At 36.7% G+C, this 26,540-nt stretch overlaps 3 protein-coding genes across 3 annotated transcripts; 2 read left to right on the plus strand and 1 right to left on the minus strand.

The window, feature by feature from the left end:
* The first annotated feature begins 7,824 nt into the window (after positions 1-7,824).
* Positions 7,825-17,639, plus strand: LOC110739528 (protein trichome birefringence-like 3). Its single transcript, XM_021919976.1, has 4 exons — positions 7,825-8,936; positions 14,245-14,428; positions 14,539-14,726; positions 17,007-17,639. The coding sequence occupies exons 1-4, from the start codon at positions 8,104-8,106 to the stop codon at positions 17,512-17,514; spliced, it is 1,713 nt and encodes a 570-aa protein (XP_021775668.1). The 5' UTR covers positions 7,825-8,103; the 3' UTR covers positions 17,515-17,639.
* A 2,585-nt stretch (positions 17,640-20,224) lies between these two features.
* LOC110739574 (protein MAIN-LIKE 1-like) lies at positions 20,225-21,073 on the plus strand. Its single transcript, XM_021920029.1, has one exon. The coding sequence runs from the start codon at positions 20,225-20,227 to the stop codon at positions 21,071-21,073; it is 849 nt and encodes a 282-aa protein (XP_021775721.1).
* A 2,549-nt stretch (positions 21,074-23,622) lies between these two features.
* Positions 23,623-25,072, minus strand: LOC110739575. Its single transcript, XM_021920030.1, has 2 exons — positions 25,025-25,072; positions 23,623-24,237 (listed from the first exon to the last, which is right to left on the minus strand). The coding sequence occupies exons 1-2, from the start codon at positions 25,070-25,072 to the stop codon at positions 23,623-23,625; spliced, it is 663 nt and encodes a 220-aa protein (XP_021775722.1).
* Positions 25,073-26,540: the final 1,468 nt, after the last annotated feature.

The raw sequence follows: 26,540 nt of genomic DNA on the forward strand, positions 1-26,540 counted from the left end.
ATGTTAAGTGCATGAGAAATCCAAGCTTAGTATTGCCCGTTGTCTTCCTATCACATGATATTGATCAGACTTATAGTCTTTGCATATCCCGTTTGTCTCTGTGATTCCTTGTTGCTTAGTTATCAATGGTTAGGCGGATTCCCGTTCTCCCTAGTGTCTTAGTTTATTGATTTATTCCATCTTATTAGTAGTATTTTAGAACACCATTTTCCATTGATTTCGAACTAGCTTAGGTTTAAGATTGATTTGCAATTACTCTCGTTCCTCGTGGACCGAACCTTTATTTGCCATTGTACTTGGTTATAGGGTGTTCGTATAAGTATTGTTTGATTGAGAGTTAGATTGTAGCGACCGATTTAACCCCTTGTCAAAAACAAATGTCATAAGAAAGATAAGATCCCTCTCAAGAATGAAAATCATGTTATATTGATATGGATTAAGAAATCAAATTCTACATCTGTTACACAGGAACCCAAGGAGACCTGGGTTCCCGACACTAACGTTTGATTGTTCATGCAGGTTCCAGTGAGGGGGAAGAACACGTGGTACCTTGACAGCAGTTATTCTAACCACATGACTGGAGATAAAACTATATTTCTCTCATTGGACGCACACTATGGTGGGACTGTGACCTTTGGTGACAACATGAAAGGTGAAATTATTGCCATTAGAAAAGTAGGAAGGTCAAGTTCCCAAGCTATTGATAACGTATTGTTAGTTGAGAGTTTAACACACAACTTGTTAATTATTTTGCAATTCTGTGACAAAGGTAACTCTGTTAGCTTTACTTCCAATTCTAATTCGTGCAGAATCATTAAAAATGACACTAGTGACACTATACTTGAAGGAACTCGTAAAGGGAACACTTTTACAATGGATCTCAACGAGGTTCCAAATAGTAGTTTGACATGTCTTAGTGTCATTGAGGATGAAGGTTAGTCGGGGCTAGACCAGGGAAATACTAGAGTATTACAAACTTAAAGGTTTTCTCACTTATAAGGAGATGCCTTATTGAGTTCAACTCAAGTGCTTCTTCCCAAACCTAAAACATGAGCATTTATAGGTAAGGGAGTCTTGATTTCCCATTTCTTATCAATGTGGGAGAATTGCATTTTGCTTAATTTATTTTAATTCAAAAACAAATTAAAATGCAAATGAAACAACAAGCGCCAAGTGGCAAATGGTGAGCAAGGTTAGGTGAGGACCACTAAAGGGGGGGGGAGACCAAACACCACTTGCTCCCCAAGCAAGGCACCAAGACCGATCTTCCCATTGACCGAATGTTGGCCGACGCACAGCTGGCTGGCAGCCTGCCTTGGCTGCCAAGGCTGCCCAGCTGGCGCCTAGCACCAAGGCTTGGCTGGCTGGCCAACTCGCATACGCATGCGCGCAGCAAGCAAGCCACGTACGCAATGCGGGCTGCTGCTGCTGCGTTGCGTGTGCTATGTGATTCCCAGCTGCTATGAGTGGCTGGGTGCGAGGCCCAGCATGCTAGCATGCTAGCACGTATGGCGTGCCAACTGCTAGCTTACTTCCGGCCATGAGCACCATGCTGCTAGCTGCTAGCTTAGGGTGACACATGTTACCTTTTGATAGGACCACGTGGACTGGGTATTTTTACCCAAATCAGTAGTGGCCTTAGGTTTAGTGTCACTGGTGGTGGGTTAGCGTGAATGGGTCGGGTTAGGGTTGGAAAATTAGGAAGAGAGTTCATAGGGGAGAGAGAGAGAGAGACGACGGTCGTCAATTCTGATGAGGGGTTTTGAGTTGGGTGTGGGCAGATGTGGTGGCCTGGTGGTGGTTAGAGAGGGTGTAATACCTTATATTTATGAGTATTTCTAATTTATTACTTAATTATTATTCTTTGAAAAGGATATTTTGATAATTTAACTAGTGATTTAAATTTTAGAGCCAAAAGAATATTCTAATTGTTGCGCCAAATCTATTTTTCAATCTTATATATCATTTTATATTTTTGATAAAAACTATGATCCATTTAATTAATTTAGAAACATTGAAGTTATGTATTTAAAGTATATAGTTTTTTTTAAAAAAAAAAAAAATAGGTAAAAAAAATATATAATTATAGTTTTAATTATATAGTTTCGGATATTTTTATAAATATTAAAATCCGATTTTATAAATATATAATTATATTATTTGGTATGAATATCTCATAGGAGTTTTCCTATTTTAATTAATTTAAGAAAACCAAAAATCAAGTAAATAATTTTTGGATTTTTAAGAAAATAAAACAAATTTAATTTAATTATTTTGTTCGAAAATTTCAAAAATAAAAAGGGTATCGGAAGCTTAAGAATTTAAGATTTTTTGTGGAAATAATTAAATTTTGTTTTGTTTAAATAAAATAATTATCTTACCTTTAGATAATAAATCTCTAGATTTTCCTGTTGCTATAAAATGATATATTTCTTATATTTGATCATATATATTTTATACAAAATCTCCTCTACTTATTCTCCAAGTAATCACCTTACTTCCTAAAGCCACATTCATGATCACCTTGAAATATAAATACATTCCATAAACCTATATTTTACTTGCTCACCAAGTAAGATCTTGCCTAATTGTTATTATAGCCACCCAAGTAATCAATTCCTCAAACCTATAGTTTCCATATTTCATTTTACAGTCCACAAGCTTCCCATAATTCTTACACTCCTACTTCTAAATACCCTTCTTCTAAACACCAAAAATTCATACATAAAAACTCACATTTCTCTCTTAATTAATTCCCTCGGATTTTCTCTCAGCAACACTGGCAGTAGCAACCGTTGGTAGCCACCCAAAGACCACCAATGGCTGCCACCGCCAGCAGTCGTCCACCCTTCTTTCTCCTCCCTTTTATTTTTCATCTTTCTTCACTTATTCTAATTCTAATTCTAATTCTAATTCTAATATCTCAAAAAACAGACTAAGTCATACAACTATAGAAAATTAGTGGGAATCCGAGACACAATTTGGGCCCCCACTCCTCTAGCTTTAGCAAAGCTTATCCTAGTGAAAATATGAGCAGCAGCACGTGCCCCAATGTCCTGCGTTGCCGAAAACTTTTGAAGCCTCTTCAGCAATGCAACAGCCTCCTTCTCTAATTCTCCAAGTGAAGAAAAAGAGAAGGGGAGGAAACCATATCCAATTGTCCGACAACTAGATTTGTACTTGACCCGCTTTTGATGAGTCGCATCAGCCACAACCCGTCCAGAAACAAAGTCTGATAATCCAGTCTGTGTCAAAGGAGAAGACCCTGTCAAAATAAAGTAACACATCTGCAGGTTTGAGGGCCCCGTCGTTCCCTCCAGATAACCCAATGTCCACCTCCTTACTAGTTGAAATCCAAGATCTATAGGAAACATCAACAAAGGTATCACGAACAACATTATGCCGATATTTAATACCCACAATACCAGCATAGGACACCGCGTGATCACCGAAAATATCACAGGAAAAACCCTTGAACAAGCAGAGCACGGCGTTGAGATAGAGAGCAATGAAACACCAAGTCGGTAGCACAACACACATTGGTATGTCTTAACGTTCATCGTTTAACCCAACCCCGAAATAGGGACCACCCGAAGCCAAGTAGAGGTGTGATCTCCCTGTTGTGATTTCCACAATGCAGATTGCCAAGGAGATAATGAATAAACAGACTCTGCAGAAGTATATATCTGCCAATTTGTTCATGAGTTTAGGGGCAACGACTTCACTAGGATTACTCATCATGTCAGACTCCACCATTCCATTAAACAGACTCAACGCATCTTCAAAGACTCGTCCAAGACTAACAATGCCAGCATGCAATGCTGTAAAAGCTTTGTCTACAACCCAGCTAACTGTAACTAAGAAGCAAGAAAAGCATAATGACGAACATCACCTGTGGAATAAACACTAAGCCCTCCAAACGCAAATGGTAAAACGGCAAGCTGTCACTGCCAATCGCCAAACCCGGGCCCCGAAGCAGTAGCAATACGCTCCAAGGAAGATCGAAGAGCCCCATCGAATGTGCACTGAGCCGCCTCAAAAGTACTATTAATATCTCAAAAACAAACAAAGTCAAACAACCTATAAAAAATTAGTGGGAAGCCGAGACACAATCTGGGCCCCCACTCCTCTAGCTATAGTAAAGCCTATTCTAGTGAAAATATGAGCAGCAGCACGTGCTCCAATATCTTGAGTCGTCGAGAAATTCTGAACCCGCTTTGACAACCAAAAACCTCCTTCTCTAATTCCCCAAGTGAAGAAAAGGAGAAGGGAAGGAAACCATATCCAATTGCCCGACAACTATAGATTCGTACTTGACCCGCTTTCGATGAGCCACATCCGCAACAACCCGTTCAGGAACAAAGTCAGATAGCCCAGACTGTGTCAAAGGAGAAGACCCTGTCAAGTCAACACAGACATCGTGACAACGATCCTGGGAATAAAGTAACACATCTGCCGGTATGGGGGCCCCGTTGTTCCCTCCAGGCAACCCAATGTCAACCTCCTTTCTTGTTAAAATCCCAGATTGATAGCAAACATCAACAAGGGTATCCCGAACAATATTATGTCGATGTTTAATACCCACAATACCAGCACGCGACACCGCGTGATCACCGAAAATATCCCTAGTAAATATTCTTGAACAAGCAGAGCACGACGTCGAGACAGAGAATAATGGAACACCCAACCGGTATCACAACACAATCAGTAAGTCTTTACGTTCATCGTTTGACCCAACCTTAAAATAGGGACCGCCCGAAGCCAAGAAGAGGTGTGATCTCCCTGCTGCGATTTCCACAATGCTGATTGTCAAAGAGATAAAGAAAAGGTGGATTTTGGAGAAGCGGAACCTTTGTGAAATATATATATGCCAATTTCTTCATGAGTTAGGGGCAACTACCTCACTAGGATTATTCAAAATGTCAGACTCCACCATTCTATTAAATACACTCAACACATTGTTTAAGGCTCGATCAAGACCAATAATAATGCCAACATGACGTAGAAGCTTTGTTTACAACCCACCAGACTGTAATCGAGAAGCAAAAAAAGCATAATGACGAACGTCACCTGTGGAATAAACACCAAGCCCTCCAAACGCAAATGATAAGGTGGCAAGCCGCCACTTCCAATCACCAAACCCAGGCCCTTAAGCAGTAACAATACGTTCCAAGAAAGATCGAAGAGTCCCATCGAATGTGCGCTGAGTTGCCTCAAAACTACTAGGAGGATAAGTACGCAAAGAAAAGTAGAGTTTAGAAACTCCGGTACATGCCCTTAGTTTCAACAACTCACACTGAGGATCATCAAGCTTAGCAACCTTATCTATAAGCGCAATGGTCTTGGTCACCCTCTGCATCACAAGCTCACCACTAAAACCGAAATCAGAACTAGCGGAACCACCAAGCAGAAAATTATAAAAGTGATTTTGAAAGTAATTAAAAGAGTTTTTCAATAATTCATGCATATATAGCTTAGGGTTTTTGTCTAGTATTGTTGTGATTATTTGATGACCATATATTAATTAATTTTATAATTAATTATAGGGTGTTATTCATGACTCTGATTGAATTTAAACGTGTTGTTTGAGAAATCAAGGATCATGTTACGTTTAGGTGGTTAGATATTTTATTCAATACTTTCAATGATTAAATATGTTTATGTGAAAATGTGTTTGAATAGTTTGAATAATTGGAGTATTGATTTGAATATCATGTTCATAATTAAATAATAAAAAGGTGTAATTTAAAAAGAGTTGATTTATTATTAAAAAGGTTGTTTATATGATTTCTTATTTAATTAAAGGATATATTATATTAAAGAGGAATTATTATTGGAATAATTATTTTAAAAGCGATTTACAAGCATGTTAATTATATTTATTAATCCACTATGCGGATTTTTTTGATAAGATTATGAACTTTGCATGGTCTAGTCTTTCCTCAAAAATAGTCTTTTAATATAAAGATATTAGCTTATTGGGGGTGTGCACACTTATTGAGAAAAATTGGAATAAAGGAATTGACTTTCAATACATTGAAATCTATGTTGAAATCTTATGATTTGGAATTACCAATTATTAGAATTATCGGATTAATTGTGTTTGGAAAAGAATTATATAAAGGTTTATTCGTTCTAATCATGGATCTTTTTATCTTTAGTTGGATATTTCCATGCCATGTTTAATTAATCAAATGAGTTTACTTATCTTGCACTTAAAATGTACTTAGCTTATATATGTTGCTAACCGGTACATCTATTTTGTTTTGATTTTCCCTACTTATCATATTTGGTAGACCTGATCATACTTAGCCCGACCCGATTTTGGGCATATTTTTCCGGCACTATTTTTTTTTGGGCGGGTTTGGGAATGTGTTTTTATGCATTTTAGTTGATTTTTTTATCCGATCCGAAAAGCCCGCACGACCGGGCCATTTTGAGCTGGTTTGGGCACAAAAATTCCAGCCCAAATCTTGACCCAACCCGAGAAGTGGGCTTATTTTTTTGCTCTTGGTCCGGCCCGAACCTAGCCAGGCCCGCCCAATGATCACCTCTAATATTTGGTAAGCATTTGTGATTTTAGGCGTGAAGTCAATATATATGCACATTGAGGATTACGAGATTGATTCACACAACTTAAGTCTTTTGAAGTATATTCATTATTTATGTTGAGTATGAAGTACTTAATAACAATGATTGGTTTTTAATTAAAATAAAGTTGAAGTATTTACCGCCGTTAATTTTAGTAAATTAGTGTTTTAAAATAGTCTTACATAATCACGTGGCGGTAATACGCTCAAACTTCTTTCTACGGTATTTTATATGTATTATTCTACTTAATTTGTAGAGAAAAAATTTAGGGGTGCTATAGAAGGTGAGGGTGAGGGTGGAGGTGGTGGTTGGGTGAGGGTGGAGGTGGTGGCTGGGTTAGTGGTTGTGGTGGTTTAGTGTTTTATTTTGGCTTCTTATATATATATATATATATATATATATATATATATATATAAAACAACTAATCCTAGTTATTTTTAACTAACCATTTATGAAAATAAGGTTATTTGTAAATATAAATTCTTAGTTAGAGTAATTTTATATAAAAGAAAAAAAAACGGAAGTCACCATTTCAGTGTTGTAGAAATTGAGGATTAATATTGAGAATTTGCCAAATAAAATTGTACTCTCTCCGTCCCACAATATAGTTATTGTTTGTGTTTTTTCACGGTATTTAAGAAATAGAAGGAAAAAGTGGATGAAGTACATTAATAAAAGTAAAAAAATACAATTATAAACAAAAGTTAGGGAGAGAAAGTGAAAAAAAGTACAAGACATGTGTAAATTTCAAGAGTAATTTAGAAAGTACAATGAATAAAGTTAAAAAAAAAGTGAGGATATAATGGTCTTTATATACTATCCAAAAATAGAAATAGGAACAATATTTTGGATCTCTAAAATAGGAAAATAAGAACTATATTATGTAACGGAGTGAGTAAACTTTATATCCGCTAAAGTATGTCAATCCATCTAAAAGATAGTGAGTATACGTTACACTGTTACACCTATTACGGAGTACACTCACTTAGCTAAGTGCTTTTAGATGTTCTTACTCCTTATCATGTTACCATAAGCTATAAAAATTACAAATCTTTTTTTCCTTTACAAATACATATCCTCTATCTTTTCCTAATAGATTTGCTGCAAACTGCAGAGCAAAGCACATCCACAAGAATTGGACGTACAACCAATGAAATTGACCCTACAAAAAAAAAAAAAAAAAATAAAAAAATCAACAATTTCAATAGGACAATAGTAGAACACTAGAACATTTTTCATGTTTCATTTGTAAAAGTTAATTTACCCCCACAAAACATAAAATATTATTTATTTTAAAGGCACTATTTAACACAGCTATTTCTGACAATGACTAGTACAAACCTGTTCATCACTACGAAAAGCAAGCAAGAAACAATTATTTACTCTACCATGCATTCCACATCCACAGAAGATATTAACTACTCCAAGACTTTCTTTCTTTCTTTTCTTTTTTTATTTATAAATAATTTCCTCTTACCAATTAATTTAAAACCAGTTTAAAGTAATCTTTCCATGAAAACATTACAGAAATACACTCATAAAGTCATGGAGTTGATTTCCACAATAAAAGATACATGGAAAATCTTCATAATTGGCACCATAATTAGCTGCTTTATGCTTCTCCTTTTCCTCAACGAAAATGATCAAAAATCAACTCTTAATTTTCCTCCGAAATCCGGCGAATCCGAGGTGTTTAAGTCGAGCATTGCTAACGATGATAACCCTTCAATCTTTTCTGCTTTTATTCCACCACCTTTACCAACCAAGCTTGTTGTAGCTCCGGAGCCTTCTCTATCCGGTGAATCGGGGATGCCAACGTTGGGTGGCATAATTGCGAAGGCTCCGGAGCCTTCTATTTTTTCCACAACAAATCCATTATCATCCGGTGAATCGGGGATGCCAATGTCGGGTGGCATAATTGTGCTGGCTCCGGAGCCTTCTATTTTCAACCATAATCCCTTATTATTCAGTGAGCCTGAGTTGCCAATGTCGGATGGCATAATTGTTCAGGCTCCGGAGCCTTCTATTGCTGAGCAACCAAGCAGTTCGTATATATCTTCTCTTAGCCCAGTGCATAATCCTAATGTAACGGAGAATCCTAGTATTACTCTAGCAAAAGACATTGAGAAACCGAAATTTGAAGTCGAAAATAAGGAGAATGATGCACCAAAAAAGAAGTGCAATATTTTTGATGGAAAATGGGTTTACAAGCCAGAAGTAGAACCTAGCTATTGTCCGTTGAAGTGTCCATTTATTGAGGAAAAGATGAGTTGCAAAAGGAATGGGAGACCAGATTTGGAGTATGAAAAGTGGGTATGGGAAGCTAGAGATTGTGATATACCCATGTAAGTATTTCATTTCCTTAATTAAAAATACGCTACTTTTCGTTCTTTAATTTATACTCGGTCTATTCTCTTCGTCTGATTTCTCTATCTTAGTATTTTTATGATTTTGCTAATTAAATTATAATAATTTATTAAACTGGAAAAAATAAATAAAAAATTAAAGTGATAAGAAATAGAATTAAATGATTGTTGCTTGTGAATTACTTGTGTTTCGGCAAAAAATGAGCTAACCGGGCCTTGGAGGGTGTCTGAGAACCTCGAATTTGGGCCTTGAATGGACCTGCAAAATGAACCTCGAGCCCCGTGGGTTGAACCCGGGGCGGAGCCTCCGACGCCCAAGTTAGTTGTCAAACAATGCATATTTTGAGAGGAGTTTAGGGGAGAGAGTGGAGGAGTATGGTCATCTTAGATGATAAGAGTGACCTCCTTTTACCTTATGCCCTTTGAGGGGTATTTATATGAGTACATAAGTGGGTTTATGAGCCCTAAAATTACATATGTGGGCCATTGAAGGCCATATTGATGTATTTGACTTATTTGGGGCCTTTTATACCTTTTTTATGCCCTTTGGGCTTATATGGGTAGAGTTACTCAAGACTAAAATGGGTATGACCATTTTAGTACCCAAACAATTAGCCCCCGAGACCCAATTCTATTTGAAAAAATGAGTTGGGTTTTGTTTCAATTTCCCAAATAATTCGTTCATAGAAATTGAGTCGAAGGACTTTATTTGTTCAGGTTTATGCAAGGCAACACTCTTGATCCGAGGATTGTAAGAGTTATTACTCTTGATCCGAGGACTGAAAGAGTTCATCCGAGGCAACACACTCTTTATCCAAGGATTGAAAGAGTTAATTACTCTTGATCCGAGGACTGAAAGAGTTCATCTGAGGCAACACTCTTGATCCAAGGATTGAAAGAGTTAATTACTCTTGATCCGAGGACTGAAAGAGTTCATCCGAGGCAACACTCTTAATCCAAGGTTTGATCCGAGGACTGAAAGAGTTCATCCGAGGCAACACTCTTGATCCAAGGATTGAAAGAGTTAATTACTCTTGATCCGAGAACTGAAAGAGTTTATCTGAGGCAACACTCTTGATCCAAGGATTGAAAGAGCTAATTACTCTTGATCCGAGGAATGAAAGAGTTCATACGAGGCAACACTCTTGATCCAAGGTTTGATCCGAGGACTGAAAGAGTTCATCCGAGGCAACACTCTTAATCCAAGGATTGAAAGAGTTAATTACTCTTGATCCGAGGAATGAAAGAGTTTATCTGAGGCAACACTCTTGATCCAAGGATTGAAAGAGCTAATTACTCTTGATCCGAGGAATGAAAGAGTTCATCCGAGGCAACACTCTTGATCCGAGGATTGTAAGAGTTAATTACTCTTGATCCAAGGATAGAAAAAGTTTATCTGAGGCAACACTCTTGATCCAAGGATTGAAAGAGTTAATTACTCTTGATACGAGGACTGAAAGAGTTCATCCGAGGCAACACTCTTGATCCAAGGTTTGATCCGAGGACTGAAAGAGTTCATCCGAGGCAACACTCTTAATCCAAGGATTGAAAGAGTTAATTACTCTTGATCCGAGGACTGAAAGAGTTTATCTGAGGCAACACTCTTGATCCAAGGATTGAAAGAGCTAATTACTCTTGATCCGAGGAGTGAAAGAGTTCATACGAGGAAACACTCTTGATCCGAGGATTGTAAGAGTTTATTCTGAGGCAACACTCTTGATCCGAGGATTGTAAGAGTTTATCTGAGGCAACACTCTTGATCCGAGGATTGTAAGAGTTAATTACTCTTGATTCAAGGATAGAAAGAGTTTATCTGAGGCAACACTCTTGATCCGAGGATTGTAAGAGTTAATTACTCTTGATCCGAGGATAGAAAGAGTTTAATACTCTTGATCCGAGGATAGAAAGAGTTTATTACTCTTGATCCGAGGATAGAAAGAGTTTATTACTGTTGATCCGGGGATAGAAATAGGTTACTCTTGATCCGAGGATAGAAAGAGTTTATTACTCTTGATCCGAGGATAGAAAGAGTTTACTCTTGATCCTAGGATAAAAAGAGTTTATTACTCTTGATCCGAGGATAGAAAGAGTTTACCCTTAATCCGAGGATAGAAAGAGTTTACTCTTAATCCGAGGATAGAAAGAGTTTATTACTCTTGATCCGGGGATAGAAAGAGTTTACTCTTAATCCGAGAATAGAAAGAGTTTATTACTCTTGATCCGGGGATAGAAAGAGGTTACTCTTGATCCGAGGATAGAAAGAGTTTATTACTCTTGATCCGGGGATAGAAAGAGTTTACCCTTAATCCGAGGATAGAAAGAGTTTATTACTCTTGATCCGGGGATATAAAGAGTTTACTCTTGATCCTAGGATAAAAATAGTTTATTACTCTTGATCCGAGGATAGAAAGAGTTTACCCTTAATCCGAGGATAGAAAGAGTTTACTCTTAATCCGAGGATAAAAAGAGTTTATTACTCTTGATCCGGGGATAGAAAGAGTTTTACTCTTGATCCGAGGATAGAAAGAGTTTATTACTCTTGACCCGAGGACAGAAAGAGTTTATTACTCTTGATCCGGGGATAGAAAGAGTTTACTCTTGATCCGAAGATAGAAAGAGTTTTACTCTTAATCCGAGGATAAAAAGAGTTTATTACTCTTGATCCGGGGATAGAAAGAGTTTTTTACTCTTGCCCGAAGCCATTTACTTGATAAAAGTAGAAGCCGCAGGTAAGAAAGCTTCTGGCCATCTACCCTGACAAAGGTAGTTTTTTTTATGGCTTATAGATCTTTGAAAATGGTCAAAAGGTAAATTTTTCTTCTGACTTGTTATCATCAGATTTTATGTAGGTTTGGGTCGGGTACAATTTGAGCCAATTGCATTTGACTGCCGAAGCTAATTGCTTTGGTTGCTCTAGCATTAGCTCGTATGAGCTTCGGCTTGGATGAACCTTCTTCGGTTCAGACAAACCATCTTCGGCAGCACCCTCGGCTCATATGGTTGTGAGCTTCGGCTGGGAGCTCGAATCTCGGCGAAGGTAAACCTCGGCTGGGCTCGGCTTCGGCTATGGCTAGCCTCGGCCAGGAGATAAGAGGTGAGCTTCGGCTCGGCTATGGTTACCGACCTTAACTTGGGAGCGGTAAACTGTACCACCCTTGGTTTCTGCTGAATCACCTTCGACTCGCCCAGAACGCCTTCGGCTTGGGCTGAAACTCCTTCGGTCTCGGCTAAAAAGCCTTAGGCTTGGCTGAAACACCGGTCTCGGCTCGGCTGGCTTGCCCAGAACACCTTCGGCTTGGGCTGAAACACCTTCGGATAGCCTCGGCTCGATGAGCTTTGGATTCCTTTTGCTTATCCGAGCTATTTGCTTCGGATTTTTAGATTGGTGATAGTTTGAGCTTTTTTAAGCTTCAACAATGGTAGACAACCTCGGATCTTCTTCGGCTGCTACTTTAGATGTGATGTGAAGAGATTTGGCTCACTTCACAATACTAGCCTTGACCCCCATTGACCTCGGCATGTGTTGCCTAGGATGAAATGGTGAGTCTTTCTAGTGGTGGAGTTGTGAGCCTTGAAGCTTGTGATGAAGACAATGTCAATTTCCTTCGGCAAGCATTGAATTTACATAAACTTGATTGATTTTTTATGTATGTTTCATGCCACCTGCTGCCTCTTCAACTTGGTGGTGTGAATGAAAGGCTTGCTTTTGTGAGCTTTCCATTAGAGCCACGTAGATCTAGCTTTTATTCTTCTTCAAGAATAATTAAGGTTTGACCATATTCATGGAATATTTCCCAATTTTTTTGTAAAGGCACGAAGTACCTTGTTAGTAGTGGTTAGATTGGCGACAAATCAAAATGTTTATCTATCATCTCCACCATTTGCAAGAATGATTACCCCTTTTGACAGGAGTAATAATTTTGGGTTAAATTTGCTAGAAATTTTGACCCTTTTTCGTGATAGAACACAGTAGCCATGAATTAGTAGATTTTCATGGGTAGTAGTACTCGTTTCCCCACAGACGGCGCCAAATTGTTTCGGCAAAAAATGAGCTACCCGGGCCTTGGAGGGGTGTCTGAGAACCTCGAATTTGGGCCTTGAATGGACCTGCAAAATGAACCCTGAGCCCCGGGGGTTGAACCCGGGGCGGAGCCTCCGACGCCCAAGTTAGTTGCCAAACAATGCATATTTTGAGAGGAGTTTAGGGGAGAGAGTGGAGGAGTATGGTCATTTTAGATGATAAGAGTGACCTCCTTTTACCTTATGCCCTTTGAGGGGTATTTATATGAGTATATAAGTGGGTTTATGAGCCCTAAAATTACATATGTGGGCCGTTGAAGGCCATATTGATGTATTTGACTTATTTGGGGCCTTTTATACCTTTTTATGCCCTTTGGGCTTATATGGGTAGAGTTACCCAAGACTAAAATGGGTATGACCATTTTAGTACCCAAACAACTTGTATTATTTTTTGTTCTCATATGCAGTTATGGATTGTGCACCTTTCAATCAATTTATCTTCACCAAAATGATATCATTATTAATAAGAACTGCGGAGTACTTTTTATATTTATAATTAAAGATACAATGATTTGATTTGATTAAGGTTCATATAGTATATTTTATGTCTTTAATAAGTTTGCTTTAATATAAATATTATTCTAATTAGTTGAAGTGAATTAGTGACGTATGAAGAATTAATTCACTATTATTAAATACAGTACTAGTACCACGGAAGATGGAAGAGTGTACGTACTTGCAACACTCTTATAAATTGATTTTTTTTTTTTTTTTTTTTTTACGAAAAATTGATTACTTTTATCCATTAATCTCACTTCATTAATTTTTATTGTAAATATATTATAAATAAAAAAAGAAAAAAAAATGTACTCTGTATCCATTAAGTTTAGTTGCAAATTTGTTTAATTTATTCATTTTTTTGTGTTATTACCCCACAACACTTTTTGAAAAATATGTGCAAACTCAAGTAATGTACGTATTCAAAAAAAGACTAAACAAAATAGTGGTAAATTGTAATCCGTATTTTTATTATATATTAAAGGTAATTTACATGTTGAAAGTTAGATTTCAAAAAATGGAAAGTATTAGTACTCTATTACTTAGAAAAATTAATACTTGTTCACTAACTAAATGTCTTATGTCTAAATCTACATCCTCTGAAAATATAATATGATAATTAACAATTTATTTATTTATTTATTTATTTTTGGTGTAGAGATAAAATAAATAAAAATAAAAATTTAACAATTGCTTGTTGAATATATAGGCTAAATGGGACAGACATGGTGGAAAAATTTAGAAACAAGAGAATTGTGTTAGTAGGAGACTCACTCAACAGAAATATGTGGGAATCTCTTTCTTGCATTATGTATTCAAACATTCCTTATCCTTCCGATAAAGCTCAAATCCTTTATGAAGACATTCATATTAATACCTTCTTGAAAGTTAAGGTACGGAATTTATTTAATTAATTAACTCTCTTAATTAATGACTTTTATTATTTAATATGTATAACTACATTTATTTATTCATTATATTACATTAATTATATTGATTGTAGGATGATTATAACTTTACGGTAGAGTTTTTTTGGAGCCCATTTCTTGTTGAACTCAACAAGAATCATTCAAGTGGGAAAAGAGTTCTTGTGCTAGACAAACTTTCACCCAATTCAGTGCAATGGCCGAATGCTGATATTATTATATTCAACACAGGCCACCATTGGACTCAAGTTCCTCCTAAAAGAGCGTAAGTTGTTCATTAAACTCTTCTCTTCACTTATTCAATAAATCTTTTGATTAAGTTTTATGGTATTTTGCAATTTTATACCTAGAATAAATTTTTTATAATCACTTCGTATACATAGAGAAAAATTATTTGGTATTAAGTGAAATTAGAAATATTGTATTGATATTGAGGCACACAATAAACCCTACACGACATGGTAACATGTGGATTTGTTTAGTCTTTTGAAATTTTCATCACGACAAAATGCGTAACAAGTGAAATTAGGATTGTAAAAAATGATTAAAGTTCATTTAGAAATGTTTATATATTAGAGTTGTACTCTTATTATTTTCTACAGAGTACATTCAAATATATGAATTTTAACTATTTAAAAAGAGTGCATAATAAGTATTTTAGGTGAATAATAAATTGGTCAAAAAGTTGTTTTTTTTTTTTTTCTTTTCTCTCTCCTAACCATACGAAGCATTTACTCCGTATATTTTATAAGGGGGAATATAATAATTGGAGGTGGTTGACTAGAGAAGGATAATTGCGAAAGGAATCACGGACCAAATGATTACTGGTGAACGGGGAAATTAGTGGGGCTAGAAGTTAATATAGGTAATTTTACTCCGTATTACTGGCTTAAGTTTTAATATAGGATATACAGTTTGATTTTATGATGGGGAGATCTACTATGGAAGTAATTTATTTGATAAGACAAATGATGGAGTTTTATAGGGTAAAGAAGAAAGATTTTCATATGGTCTTTATTGATTTAGAGTAGGCTTATGATAAGGTGCCAAGACAGGTAGTTTGATGGGCAATGTTGATGAAAGGTATCCCACGGAGGTACATGAAATGTTAAGGATATGTATCGGGATGTGTCAACAAATATAAGGATATGTAGAGAAACAAAAGATTTCCCTATTACAATCAGATTGCATCAAGGGTTTGCATTAAACCCTTTTCTTTTAGCAACGGTTTTAGAGAAGTAACTAGATCAATTCAAGATGAGGTTCCATGGTGTATGTTGTTTGCAGATGATATTGTTTTGGTGGATGAAACTAAGGATGGGGTTAATGCTAAATTGGACCAATGGAGGCAAAGGTTGGAATCTAGAGGGTTTAAGATAAGTCAGAGTAAGACTGAGTATTTGGTTGTCGTTTTAGTACTCAAAGGGGGACAGGCAATAAAGTGGTGAGTTTGGATGGAAAGGATTTGACCATGAGTGAATGTTTAGTATTAAGGGTTGATCATCCAGATAAATGGTGACATTGATCAAGACGTGACACACAGGATTAAGTCCGGGTGGCTTAAATGGAGAGCGGTCACGGGAGTGTTATGCGACGGAAGCATTCTCTTACAGCTGGATGGAAAATTCTGCGGGACTGTCATAAGACCAGTGTTGCTCTGTGGTTAAGAATGTTGGGCTACTAAGAAGGAGCACATTAAAAAGGTAGAAATTACAGTAATGCGCATGTTAAGGTCGATGTGTGGGAACACTCTAAGAGATAGAATCAGAAATGAGATTATTCGCAAGAAAGTAGGTGTGGCAGGCATTGCAAATAAATTAAGGGAAAATCGCCTGTGTTGGTTTGGGCATGTAAGACGGAGAACCGAGGGTGCACCGGTGTGAAAAGTGGAAGAGTGGGACCATGGAAGAGTTAAATTAAACGAGGGAGAGGGAGACTGAAAATGACTTGGTTGGAAGGAACTAGGAAGGATATGAAGTGTATGGATGTGCATGAGACATTGGATCGTAAGGGACGGAGGAGGAAGAATTATGTTGATTACTATACGGAATAATCAAATTTGGTTCATGTTAGTAGACCCCACTTATGGGATTAAGGCTTTGATTGATTGATAGATAGGGTTATGGTAAAATTAAATACGAGTATGTGAAAGCTTGATAAATGCGGCCTCATCCCTCTAGCCCAAAAAGTGATCTAACCGGGTGAGGTGGGTAGAAGGGAGGATTGTTTTTGTTCTCTTTACCTTATTTAGGTACGTTATAGTTCGAATTTTAAGAATTCTAGTTTTTTCCTATTCTAAATTTTCTGATTTGATCTAATTTGTTTTAATTTTTATACTAACTCTGAATATTTATCTTTAAACATATACGGAGTATATAGATTCCATTACGGTAATTAAACAGACAGAAAGTGTTTCTATTTGGGTTTGATCCACGACTTACTTTCTTTTCGGAAGACACTAACTACTCGCACTCCAACTAGACGAAATAATGCTTGTTTGTACTATTCACTACAATGAACCTCATAATTTGCCTTACTTTTTCAGATGGGACTTGTTCGAATACAAAGGAAAGCTGACAGAAAAAATGCCACTACACCAAGCATTTACACGGGCCATTAGAACGTGGGCAAATTGGGTGGATAAAAACATCGACCAAAAGAAAACAAATGTTTTCTTTAGAAGTATTTCAGTCGAACACCAATCTTCCTTCTATAACCAATATTGTTACTCTAGAACACAACCTTTCATGGATGACTCCTTTAGGTTTATTTTTCCAAGAACCCTCATTCGAGTTATTGAAAGCGTTATCAAAGGGTTGAGAACGTCGCAAGTGAAGTACTTGAACATTACCAAATTGACGGAGTATAGAATTGATGCACATCCTTCTATTTATAGGTTTAATGATTGGAAAATTCGTACTAAAAATAGGAGTAATCATGATCAAAAAATTATTCCCGATTGTGGGCATTGGTGCCTTCCTGGGGTACCTGATACTTGGAATAGATTGTTGTATGCTTCTCTATATTTTGACAATTATGTATCTAATTCTTAAAATTTTGTTATATTTGTACTATATATTCTTGAATGGTTTGATAAGTTGAATTGAAAGATGATGTCTACATTGAAGATGTGTATAATGATGAATTATTTGAAGAACTGAAATTAATTAATGATTAATTCTTGTTTTTATTTATTTTATAAATTTTTTGTTATAGCAATAATTCTACCTTAGACTCCTTTAATTTACGCTTCATTGAAAACATACATAGCACAGTAGTACTTTATTTGTGCTTTGTAGAATTCTATTATCAAATTTTGGTATGAAAACTATCAATGGGTATGTTATAAACTTATACGTATAGAGTAATTGAACGTTATAAAAAATAAAAATAAAAATAAAACACTTGTTGGTAAGAATCCCATGCTAACCTTGGCGGTTCGTCCTAATATAAATGTTTATATCTTATAATTTTTGATCTTAAAGATTCAATTATCACTTGATCGCTAAGGGAACTTGAAGAGTGGGGATTTCTCATCCACCACTTTTATTTTTGACGGTGGGGTTAATCTGTGCAGGATTATGTACTAACAGAAATATTTTCTTAAGTAAATAAAATGAAACCTTGATCATAAGATTGAAAATCACGTCTGTATCAATGTGTACAAATCTCATCCACATGATCACCTTACAATGTTTGTATATTTACACTTTGATCGTTCTTGCTATGATATTATGATAGTAGTAAAAGCTTATTAAAAGGATGTACAAACATAAATATTTCTTAGTGAAATCATGGTGCGGAGTAGCTAGCCTTACTAGCCAATGGGGCCATGGGAGGATGTTGGTTGAGGAATTGGGGATTAGATGGCTGGAATCGACAAACTAATTGCTATGTTGAAATGTAAAGTAACGTGGTCCACCGTAAAGACTAAAGAATTGTGGGTTAATTACAAAGTTTGTGGGGGCTTGAATTCAAGGAAAAAGAGGTAAAATTCATTAACTTTGTTGTACGGATTAATAAATAAGCACTATTGACAAATGAAAATAAGGTTTAACAAACACATGCTCATATAGGATTGGTATTCATTGCTTTCTTGCAATAATGGCCTGGGGTGCTTCTCTATTTCTAAGGTTTGCAATAAGGTTTGCAATAATGGATTGGTATTCGTTAATAAATATTTCGGGTGTTGTTAAACGTCGGTCGCAAATTATAAGGTGACGTTTGTATTTTTTATTTGAATTTTCTTATTTGTCCCTCGTATACAAATACTTGTGAAACTAACTTACGAAACTTACAAGTCATTTCACTACCAACATAATCTCTCTCTAAAATTTTATCACTCTAAAAAAAAAAGTCAGAAATTTACAAAAAAAAAAAAAAAAAAAATTGAACATTTGAAAATCACACAAACACCACCCATCCAAGGTTGAATCCGACTATGGCGGACCGGCGACGCATAAGGCTGACATACGATGGTTGTGGGGGCGGCGTTAGTGGCGACGAGCAGGTATGGTTGTGATTATAGTTGTTTTTAATTTGAAAAAAAAAAATTGTTTCTGGAGACTTCCGCCGGGAAATTCCGGAAGTTCCCCCAGACATCCGGATTTTTCAGGCGGAAGTCTGGGTTTTTCGAATTTATTTTATTTTATTTTATTTTATTTTTTGTGTTTGTGTTTGTCGTGATTAATATGTGTTCAAATATGGTTTTTATTAATTTTGAATTTTTTTTCTCGTGATTATTGATATGTATTTTTTTTAAATAATATAATTTTATATTTTTTATTGTTATAGTTATGTATTATTTTTTGTATATGTTTTTTATTAATTTTGGAATTTTTTTTTCCTCGTGATTATTGATATGTAATTTTTTTTTGACTAATATAATTTTTTTTATTGTTATTGTTATGTATTATTGTTATGTATATGTTTTTTTATTAATTTTTGAATTTTTTTTTCCTCGTGATTATTGATATGTATTTTTTTTTTACTAATATAATGTTTTTTTTTATTGTTATTGTTATGTATTTTTTCGTGATTAAAATTTTATAAAAAATTGATTGAAATTATTATTGTTGTTGTCATTAGTATTATTACCATTGTTATTATGGTTGTTGTTGTGTTGTAATGTTGCCAATTTTGTGGTTTATTATTGTTTTGAAATTATTAGTAGTGTGTTAGTAGTGTGTTGTAATGTTGTTAGTAGTATGTTGCCAATTTTGTGGTGTGTAATTTATAATATTATTATTGTTATTGTTAGTAATGTTATTATTGTTTATTTGATTTGGTTTATTATTGTTTTGAAATTATTTTTTTGAATTTGAATTATAGTTGTTCAACTATAATATCATAGTTATATTTGTAATTATTACTGATATTTGATTTTGTACTTATTTAATGTAGATTGAGGGTTCGAGTCCTCGTCATGCAGTATCAAGACGTTTGAATGCGTCTGTTAGGAGGGAGTCGGGTCGTTCGGTAAATACGGGGGCACCGTATCATCATGAGCAGCAATATGGGTCTGCTGGTACTTGTTCGGGGGAGCATCAGTCGCAAGGGAGCCCCCCCATGTACTCATCGGGTGGAGTGCCGACATCTGACGGGGAGGACGATGAGCGGGCAAGTCAGGCTGATCGAGATGAAGAGTACGACCCTTAGGATTATCATACGGTGCATAGGGGTCAGCATGGGAGATTTGTGAGTAGCAGTCAAGATAGTCAGCCTTCCACCAGCTCAGCAGAGACATGGGTAGTGCAGCAGCCGATGCCAGGTGGTCCTGAGGATGGTACTGTTATCCCCAGTTTTGGTGGTCACGTGGTTGCATATATTTGGGGCGGGCAGGAGCGTAATGTTTTGCGCTGTTTGAGCAGGACACAGTTGTGTTATGCATTGGTTACCTGGCGAGGTCTTCTTGCACAGGAGCATCTGAAATTGATTGACGGTAGTGGTATGTCTCACTTACCAAGGATCATGTTTAGGCGTTTTGACTGGCCACTGATTTCTGCGTTTGTAGAGAGATGGCAGCCAGATACGAACACGTTTCATATGCCATTTGTGGAGATCACGATCATGTTGCACGATGTGTACCATATTCTTGGGCTTCGTGTTTATGGTTCCATGGTTTCCATTTCTCCCAGCACGGACGTCATACGGGACGCGTGCTCGTCTACCATGGACATGACTGCGGAAGAGCTGAACAAGAAGTGCGGTACGAAAACCGTTTGGCAGGGTAGTGGGGTGCTGACCGAGAGGATTATGGACTCGCCCTTGGAGGCGCAGAGGCCCTTTAGTGTCCATTACGGTGTGTACATGTGGTTAGTGTTGGGCGGATGTCTGTTATTGGACAAGAGTGGTAACCGTACTCATCCGTCCTTCCTCAACGAGCTTATTGTTCATGATCTTCCGATCAATGAGTACTCTTGGGGTTCAGCTACTCTAGCATATCTGTATCGCCAGTTGGGTACGTCATCAAGAAAAGATGCCGATTCAATCGCTGGTTGTCTCACACTTCTGCAGGCGTGGACCTACGAGTACTTTTCGTACTTGTCTTTTAGTTTTATATTAGCTTATAGTGATTATTTTACAGTACTTTGTATTCGGCATGTAATTTAACAACTAGAGACTTATTTAATATTTGGTTTTGTTAAAACTTTGTTTAATTGCTTTTATTGATTTATATTACATAGCTACAACTGTTATGAAATTGAAAAAAAAAAGGAACAAAATAAAAAAAATTGAAGTCGAAATTGATGAAATTAGGAAAAAATCGCATAAAAATCGAAATAAATCGCAAAATTCCGGAAAAAAAACTGAAAAAATTCGCAAAAATTAATGAACAAAATGAAATCAGATTATAGAATAGATGAAAAAAAATCGCAAAAATCAAACAAAAGATCAAGGAAAAAATCGATGAAATTAACAAATATAATCGCATAAAAATCGAACAAGAAATCAGAAGATGTAGAATTCTAAAACAATTGATAAACTTACATATTTATCCAAAATTACCCAAACATTCATTAGTCTCAGTGTCCATTACAGTGCCTACATGGGTACAACTCTTCAACCTAAGTGAAAGTACATAAATGAGTTCACTGCCTAATTAATGCATCCCACATGTCCCGTCTAACTTCATATTGCTGATCCCATTCGTGGTGCTCGGTCCACCATCCTGCAATCGGGGGGAAGAGGTGAATTTTGAGCAAGATCAATACGGATGAAATGTGACCCCCCAACTGTAGCGATCACAAACTCCCGGGCGGGTGCCTTGATTGTGTTTCGTGCCCGCAACGGTAAGATCGTGAGGCATGGGTAGTAGCAGGTTGGTACGGTGCCTACACCAAGAATAATAACCCTTGCGTTGAACCAAGTAGCAATAGGAAATAAATCTTGAATTGCAACCATCCAATGACGTGAATCAACCGCCCCACCGTCCCATCGAATAGGCTCCACATTCATTCGAACCCTTCCAATCCTGTAAATCCTTTCATACAGGAATGGATGAGCGGCAACCTCATTTGCTATTGTTTCCCGAGCGTCAAACCATTGCGCTTGATCACCGAAGAAGAAGTCGACCACACAACGAAAGCCACAGTTACCATCGCCAATGACATCCTTCCATGCCGTGATATAAGGCAACATCGGTCCTGGAAGCAAGTGCCGATACCGGCTTTGCCTGACGTCACATGGATCTTCTGCACAAAATTAATGTTCAGTTATTAGCACGATAAATGATGAAATTCGTGAAAATCACAATAGCCAATCGTACATGTTTGCCTTTCACCACGTTGAGGTTTTGACGGTTGACATGTTCGAAATAAGAACGATCACGTCTTGTATCATTGTTCCTTCGTCGACCACGAACGTTGTGGTTTACATTCGGATCTCCAAGGTTTGAATGATCCGGATGCAGCTCCTCCTCAATGATGCGAGATACATTTTGAAGGACAGCAGGATCACTACCGATTATCTCATCCACCAGAGAACGAAAATGTGTAGCATCCTCGGTCGAGTCATTACCGAAAACCGGTACATCATCCCCATCACCGATAACCAAGGTCTTTCAGAACGGGTGAATTTTCCTAATATACAAGCCTGTTTTGGCAGCTAGAGAATCATTTATCTGGCAGGCACAGGGCAAACCGTGGGTCACACGCATTGCACATCCACAACGCTCATACACGTGATAACTCAGCTCCCTCATCCTTCTCGTCTCGTCATCCAGAACTTTTAAACAACGCTGGGACACCTTGCCGTTGATACATGACATAGGCAATTGTCGGTACTTCTCAGCAATCTTCGACCTAGACGCCTCCAAACCATTACGAATTGCAATGAGCTGATTACCAATATGGCAATGTACTCGGACCCATACGGTATCCAAAGAACCTGTCGTTCATTAACATTACAAAAAAACCGTTATGATTTATAATTAAAATCACTAAAACGAAGTACATACATCAACTATAACATAAAAACAACGGACCTGTCGAAGATTCAAACCACATCTTCACGACCGAATGTTGTCTCTCAACTCTACAAGTGTTAGTGTTGCCAAAATGTAGAACTTGGTTTGTCCAAAATGTCACAAACTTGGTTTTATGACAAAGCCATGTTCTCTCAACATAACTAATCACCGCCGGATAACTTGCCCACCGAGCTTTCATTGTATCTACAACATCATTATAATCCTCCTCGGTTGCAGCGTCCATGATACGCTTCCATTTTCCGTTTTTGAAACTCGCACCGATCCTCTTGTTTTTGAACATATCAGTGACCCGAGCCTCCACATCTTTGTTAATGTTCCATCGACAAAGTAAATGCGAGGTCCCTGGAAACACTTCTCTCAATGCCGCACATAGCCCAAGCTCACGGTCTATCAGAAATACCGACGGTTCCTTATCATACCCAATCAACTCTCTCAGTCTCTACAAAACCCAGCGATAGCTTGCCGTGCACTAGTTGCGCATGAACACATAACCAAGGAGGAAATTCTGATTTGTCAGTGTCACACCAACTATCTCAAAGAGTGGCATCCCGTATCGGTTGGTCTTGTAAGTGGAATCCATACCGATCACATATGGGTACGTCCGTAGTATGTCTACCGTGACTGGGTGCACCATAAAGGCATGCTGTAGAACACCGAGATCATCAGACATGACCTAGTAAAGATACTGACTCTGTCTCTCCAAATGAAGAAATTGCTGAACAACTCCTCTCCCATCAGACATCTCCGTTCTGAAGTCATTTTGGCAGTTGTAAATGTGTCTGATGTTTGGATGATCATCAGGAACTTGCTCTGCAATAGTCGCCATGATGTTACGTGGTGCAACCTTGGACTTCGTCATGTCACGCACAACCTTCTTCGCATCCGGACTCAACCCACTAATTTTACGATGACCCTCCTGATACACAATCATTGGATGGTTATGGGTCCCAGTTGCATCATTTCTTGCCCGGATCTTCCAACTATCGGTGACAAACTCGTAGTATATCTTGATGTAGAAAGGACAACCATTAGCTTTGGTCTTTGTGTCCGTTCGAATAACGTCCTCCAAATCTCTCGGCTTGCTCTTTCGTCCCCGATCACATCTCAAATACCAATAAGGCCTCCCATCTCTAGTTTTGTTGTACGACGACTTAACCAAAATAAATCCAAGATTTATGGAAACAACATCCGCCCATTCCACTACATCTTCAAACGTTGGAAAATACGTGTTCATCACAAAATGAGCACTATAATTCACACCGTCACAACCGTCTTCAAATTCCGCATCCTATAAACATAAAAGAAAACAAACAAAATACTCCAATATTAGTATTTTAATTATAATATTAATAACAATATTTATAAAACAACAATAATAATAATAATTACAATATTAATAACAATATTTATAAAACAACAACAATCATAATAATAGTAATAATAATAATAAGAATAATAATAACAATAATGAAAATAATAATAACAACAACAACAACAACAACAACAACAACAACAACAACAACAACAACAACAACAACAACAACAACAACAACAACAACAATAATAATAATAATAATAATAACAACAACATTAACTAATATTAACTTATATTAACTAACATCAACTAACACTAACATTAACTAATTTCACAACATCAACTAATATTGACTAACACTAACATTAACTAATATTAACATAAACTAATACTAACAAAAATAACTAATAATAATAATAACAATAACAATAACAATAACAATAATAACAATATTAATAACAATTACAAACCACATTTTTTTCTTAACCCAATTTATGCTCACCAATAATAATACAAAACAACAACAATAATAATAATAATAATAATAATAATAATAATAATAATATTAATCATCATAATCATAATAATCGTAATAATCATAATAATAATAATAATCATAATAATAATAATAATAATAAAAAATAAAAACAAATTAAAATGAAAAAGGCACATCCGCCCAAAACATCCGGAACATCCATGGAGGATCCGGATTTTTTGGGCGAATGTGCCTTTTTTAAAAAAAAAAAGTTCTACGACTTACAGATTCTTCCGAAGATGCCTCCGGTGTACGATTGTCGTCGTCGTTCATCGTCCAAAACCCGTCGCTAAACCTTGATAATTTTTTTTGTAAAAAACTTTAATATTTTTGGTGGTGGGCTCGGGAATTTTCGGGCTCGGGATTTTTTTAAGGCAAGTGGTGGGTCAAAGTTCTAGGGAATAATATTAAAATGCTCGGGAAACTATGTGACAAAGTGGTGGAGCCTTATGTAGCCCAAATTCACACAAGGGCAAAACGGTAACTTTACATTAAAATGGGAGCGTCGCCTTGTAAAATAGGAGCGACGAATAGAAATTCACATTTCTAATTATCTATAACTTAGAGTTTTATTTTTTTATTTTATTTTTTTTATTTGACATTAGCTTAAACAAACAAACTAAAATGCATTGTTAATGGGAGATAAACTACTATTTAGCCGTGGTAGCAAATATATGAGCCTTGTGAACTAGTTCTCTTTGAACCTTATGGATTCTACACCATGTAAAGGGCCTTACTAGTTCAGCGAACATCATCCGCTGTCCATCTAACGCTGAGATAAATAACAATTTCCTCCTTGAGCATTTGTACCATAGAAGCAGAGTATGTGTAAATTGTGATAGCCTGCAATAAACGATTAGCTCCTCACCGAAGACCTTCAAGTCAAACCGTGAGCCGCTCCCCCCACCATTCCCTGAATACTAAACTCCTCTATTTCCAGACACCACTTCCATCCTAATCCATGAGTACGTTTATTCCACGAGTGACGAGCCATTTACCAATATTGTCGTTGTAAAAATATCACTCGTGCCATCATTATGTAAAATAACGCATAGGAACCAAGGTGGGTGATCTCATCCTTGCCCTGCAAGGTTCAAACACGTAGATTGTCCCCTATATCTTTTGAAAATAGACTTTGCTGCCTTAAACCATTTAAAAATAATAGCCGGCATCGACAATTGATGACTGCTGTTTTTACCCTAAAAAATTATGGTGTTTCTTGCAACCACAACTCCCAAAGTGTAACTATAAAGAAAGTATTCCTATGGCCACTAATTCCATCCTAACCTGTGAATAGACGGATATAGTACAAAATTAAGTCAACAATTGACTTGTCTGTATTTGCTTCTAAGTGGATCTGTAGGATTCCACCCCTCTATGCATCTGTTGCAGATGTGCAAAATCTGAAAAGATGTAAATCTCCCTCTTGCAATCGACACATACAGATCACAAAGGGTATCAATATCCATACCCGCCGTCTCAAATTACTCTTCATAGCAATATCGTTTGATAATACTCTCTACATGAACATCTTCCATTTAGGGAGAATGTTAAGGGACCACAAGTAGAGATGGAAATGGATCGGGTTTGGGGCGGGTGGACCATCTCCTGCTTCCATCCACCCCACCCAATCCATCCACCACCCGCTATAACATCCACTCGAATCCATCCATCCATCACCTACGGGTGAAACGGATGGTTCGGGTGATCATTGGATGTATAATATGAAAAATTAAAATTA

The sequence above is a fragment of the Chenopodium quinoa genome, unplaced genomic scaffold (genome assembly GCF_001683475.1).
Source record: "Chenopodium quinoa cultivar QQ74 unplaced genomic scaffold, ASM168347v1, whole genome shotgun sequence".
In the NCBI taxonomy this organism is placed as follows: Eukaryota; Viridiplantae; Streptophyta; class Magnoliopsida; order Caryophyllales; family Amaranthaceae; genus Chenopodium; species Chenopodium quinoa.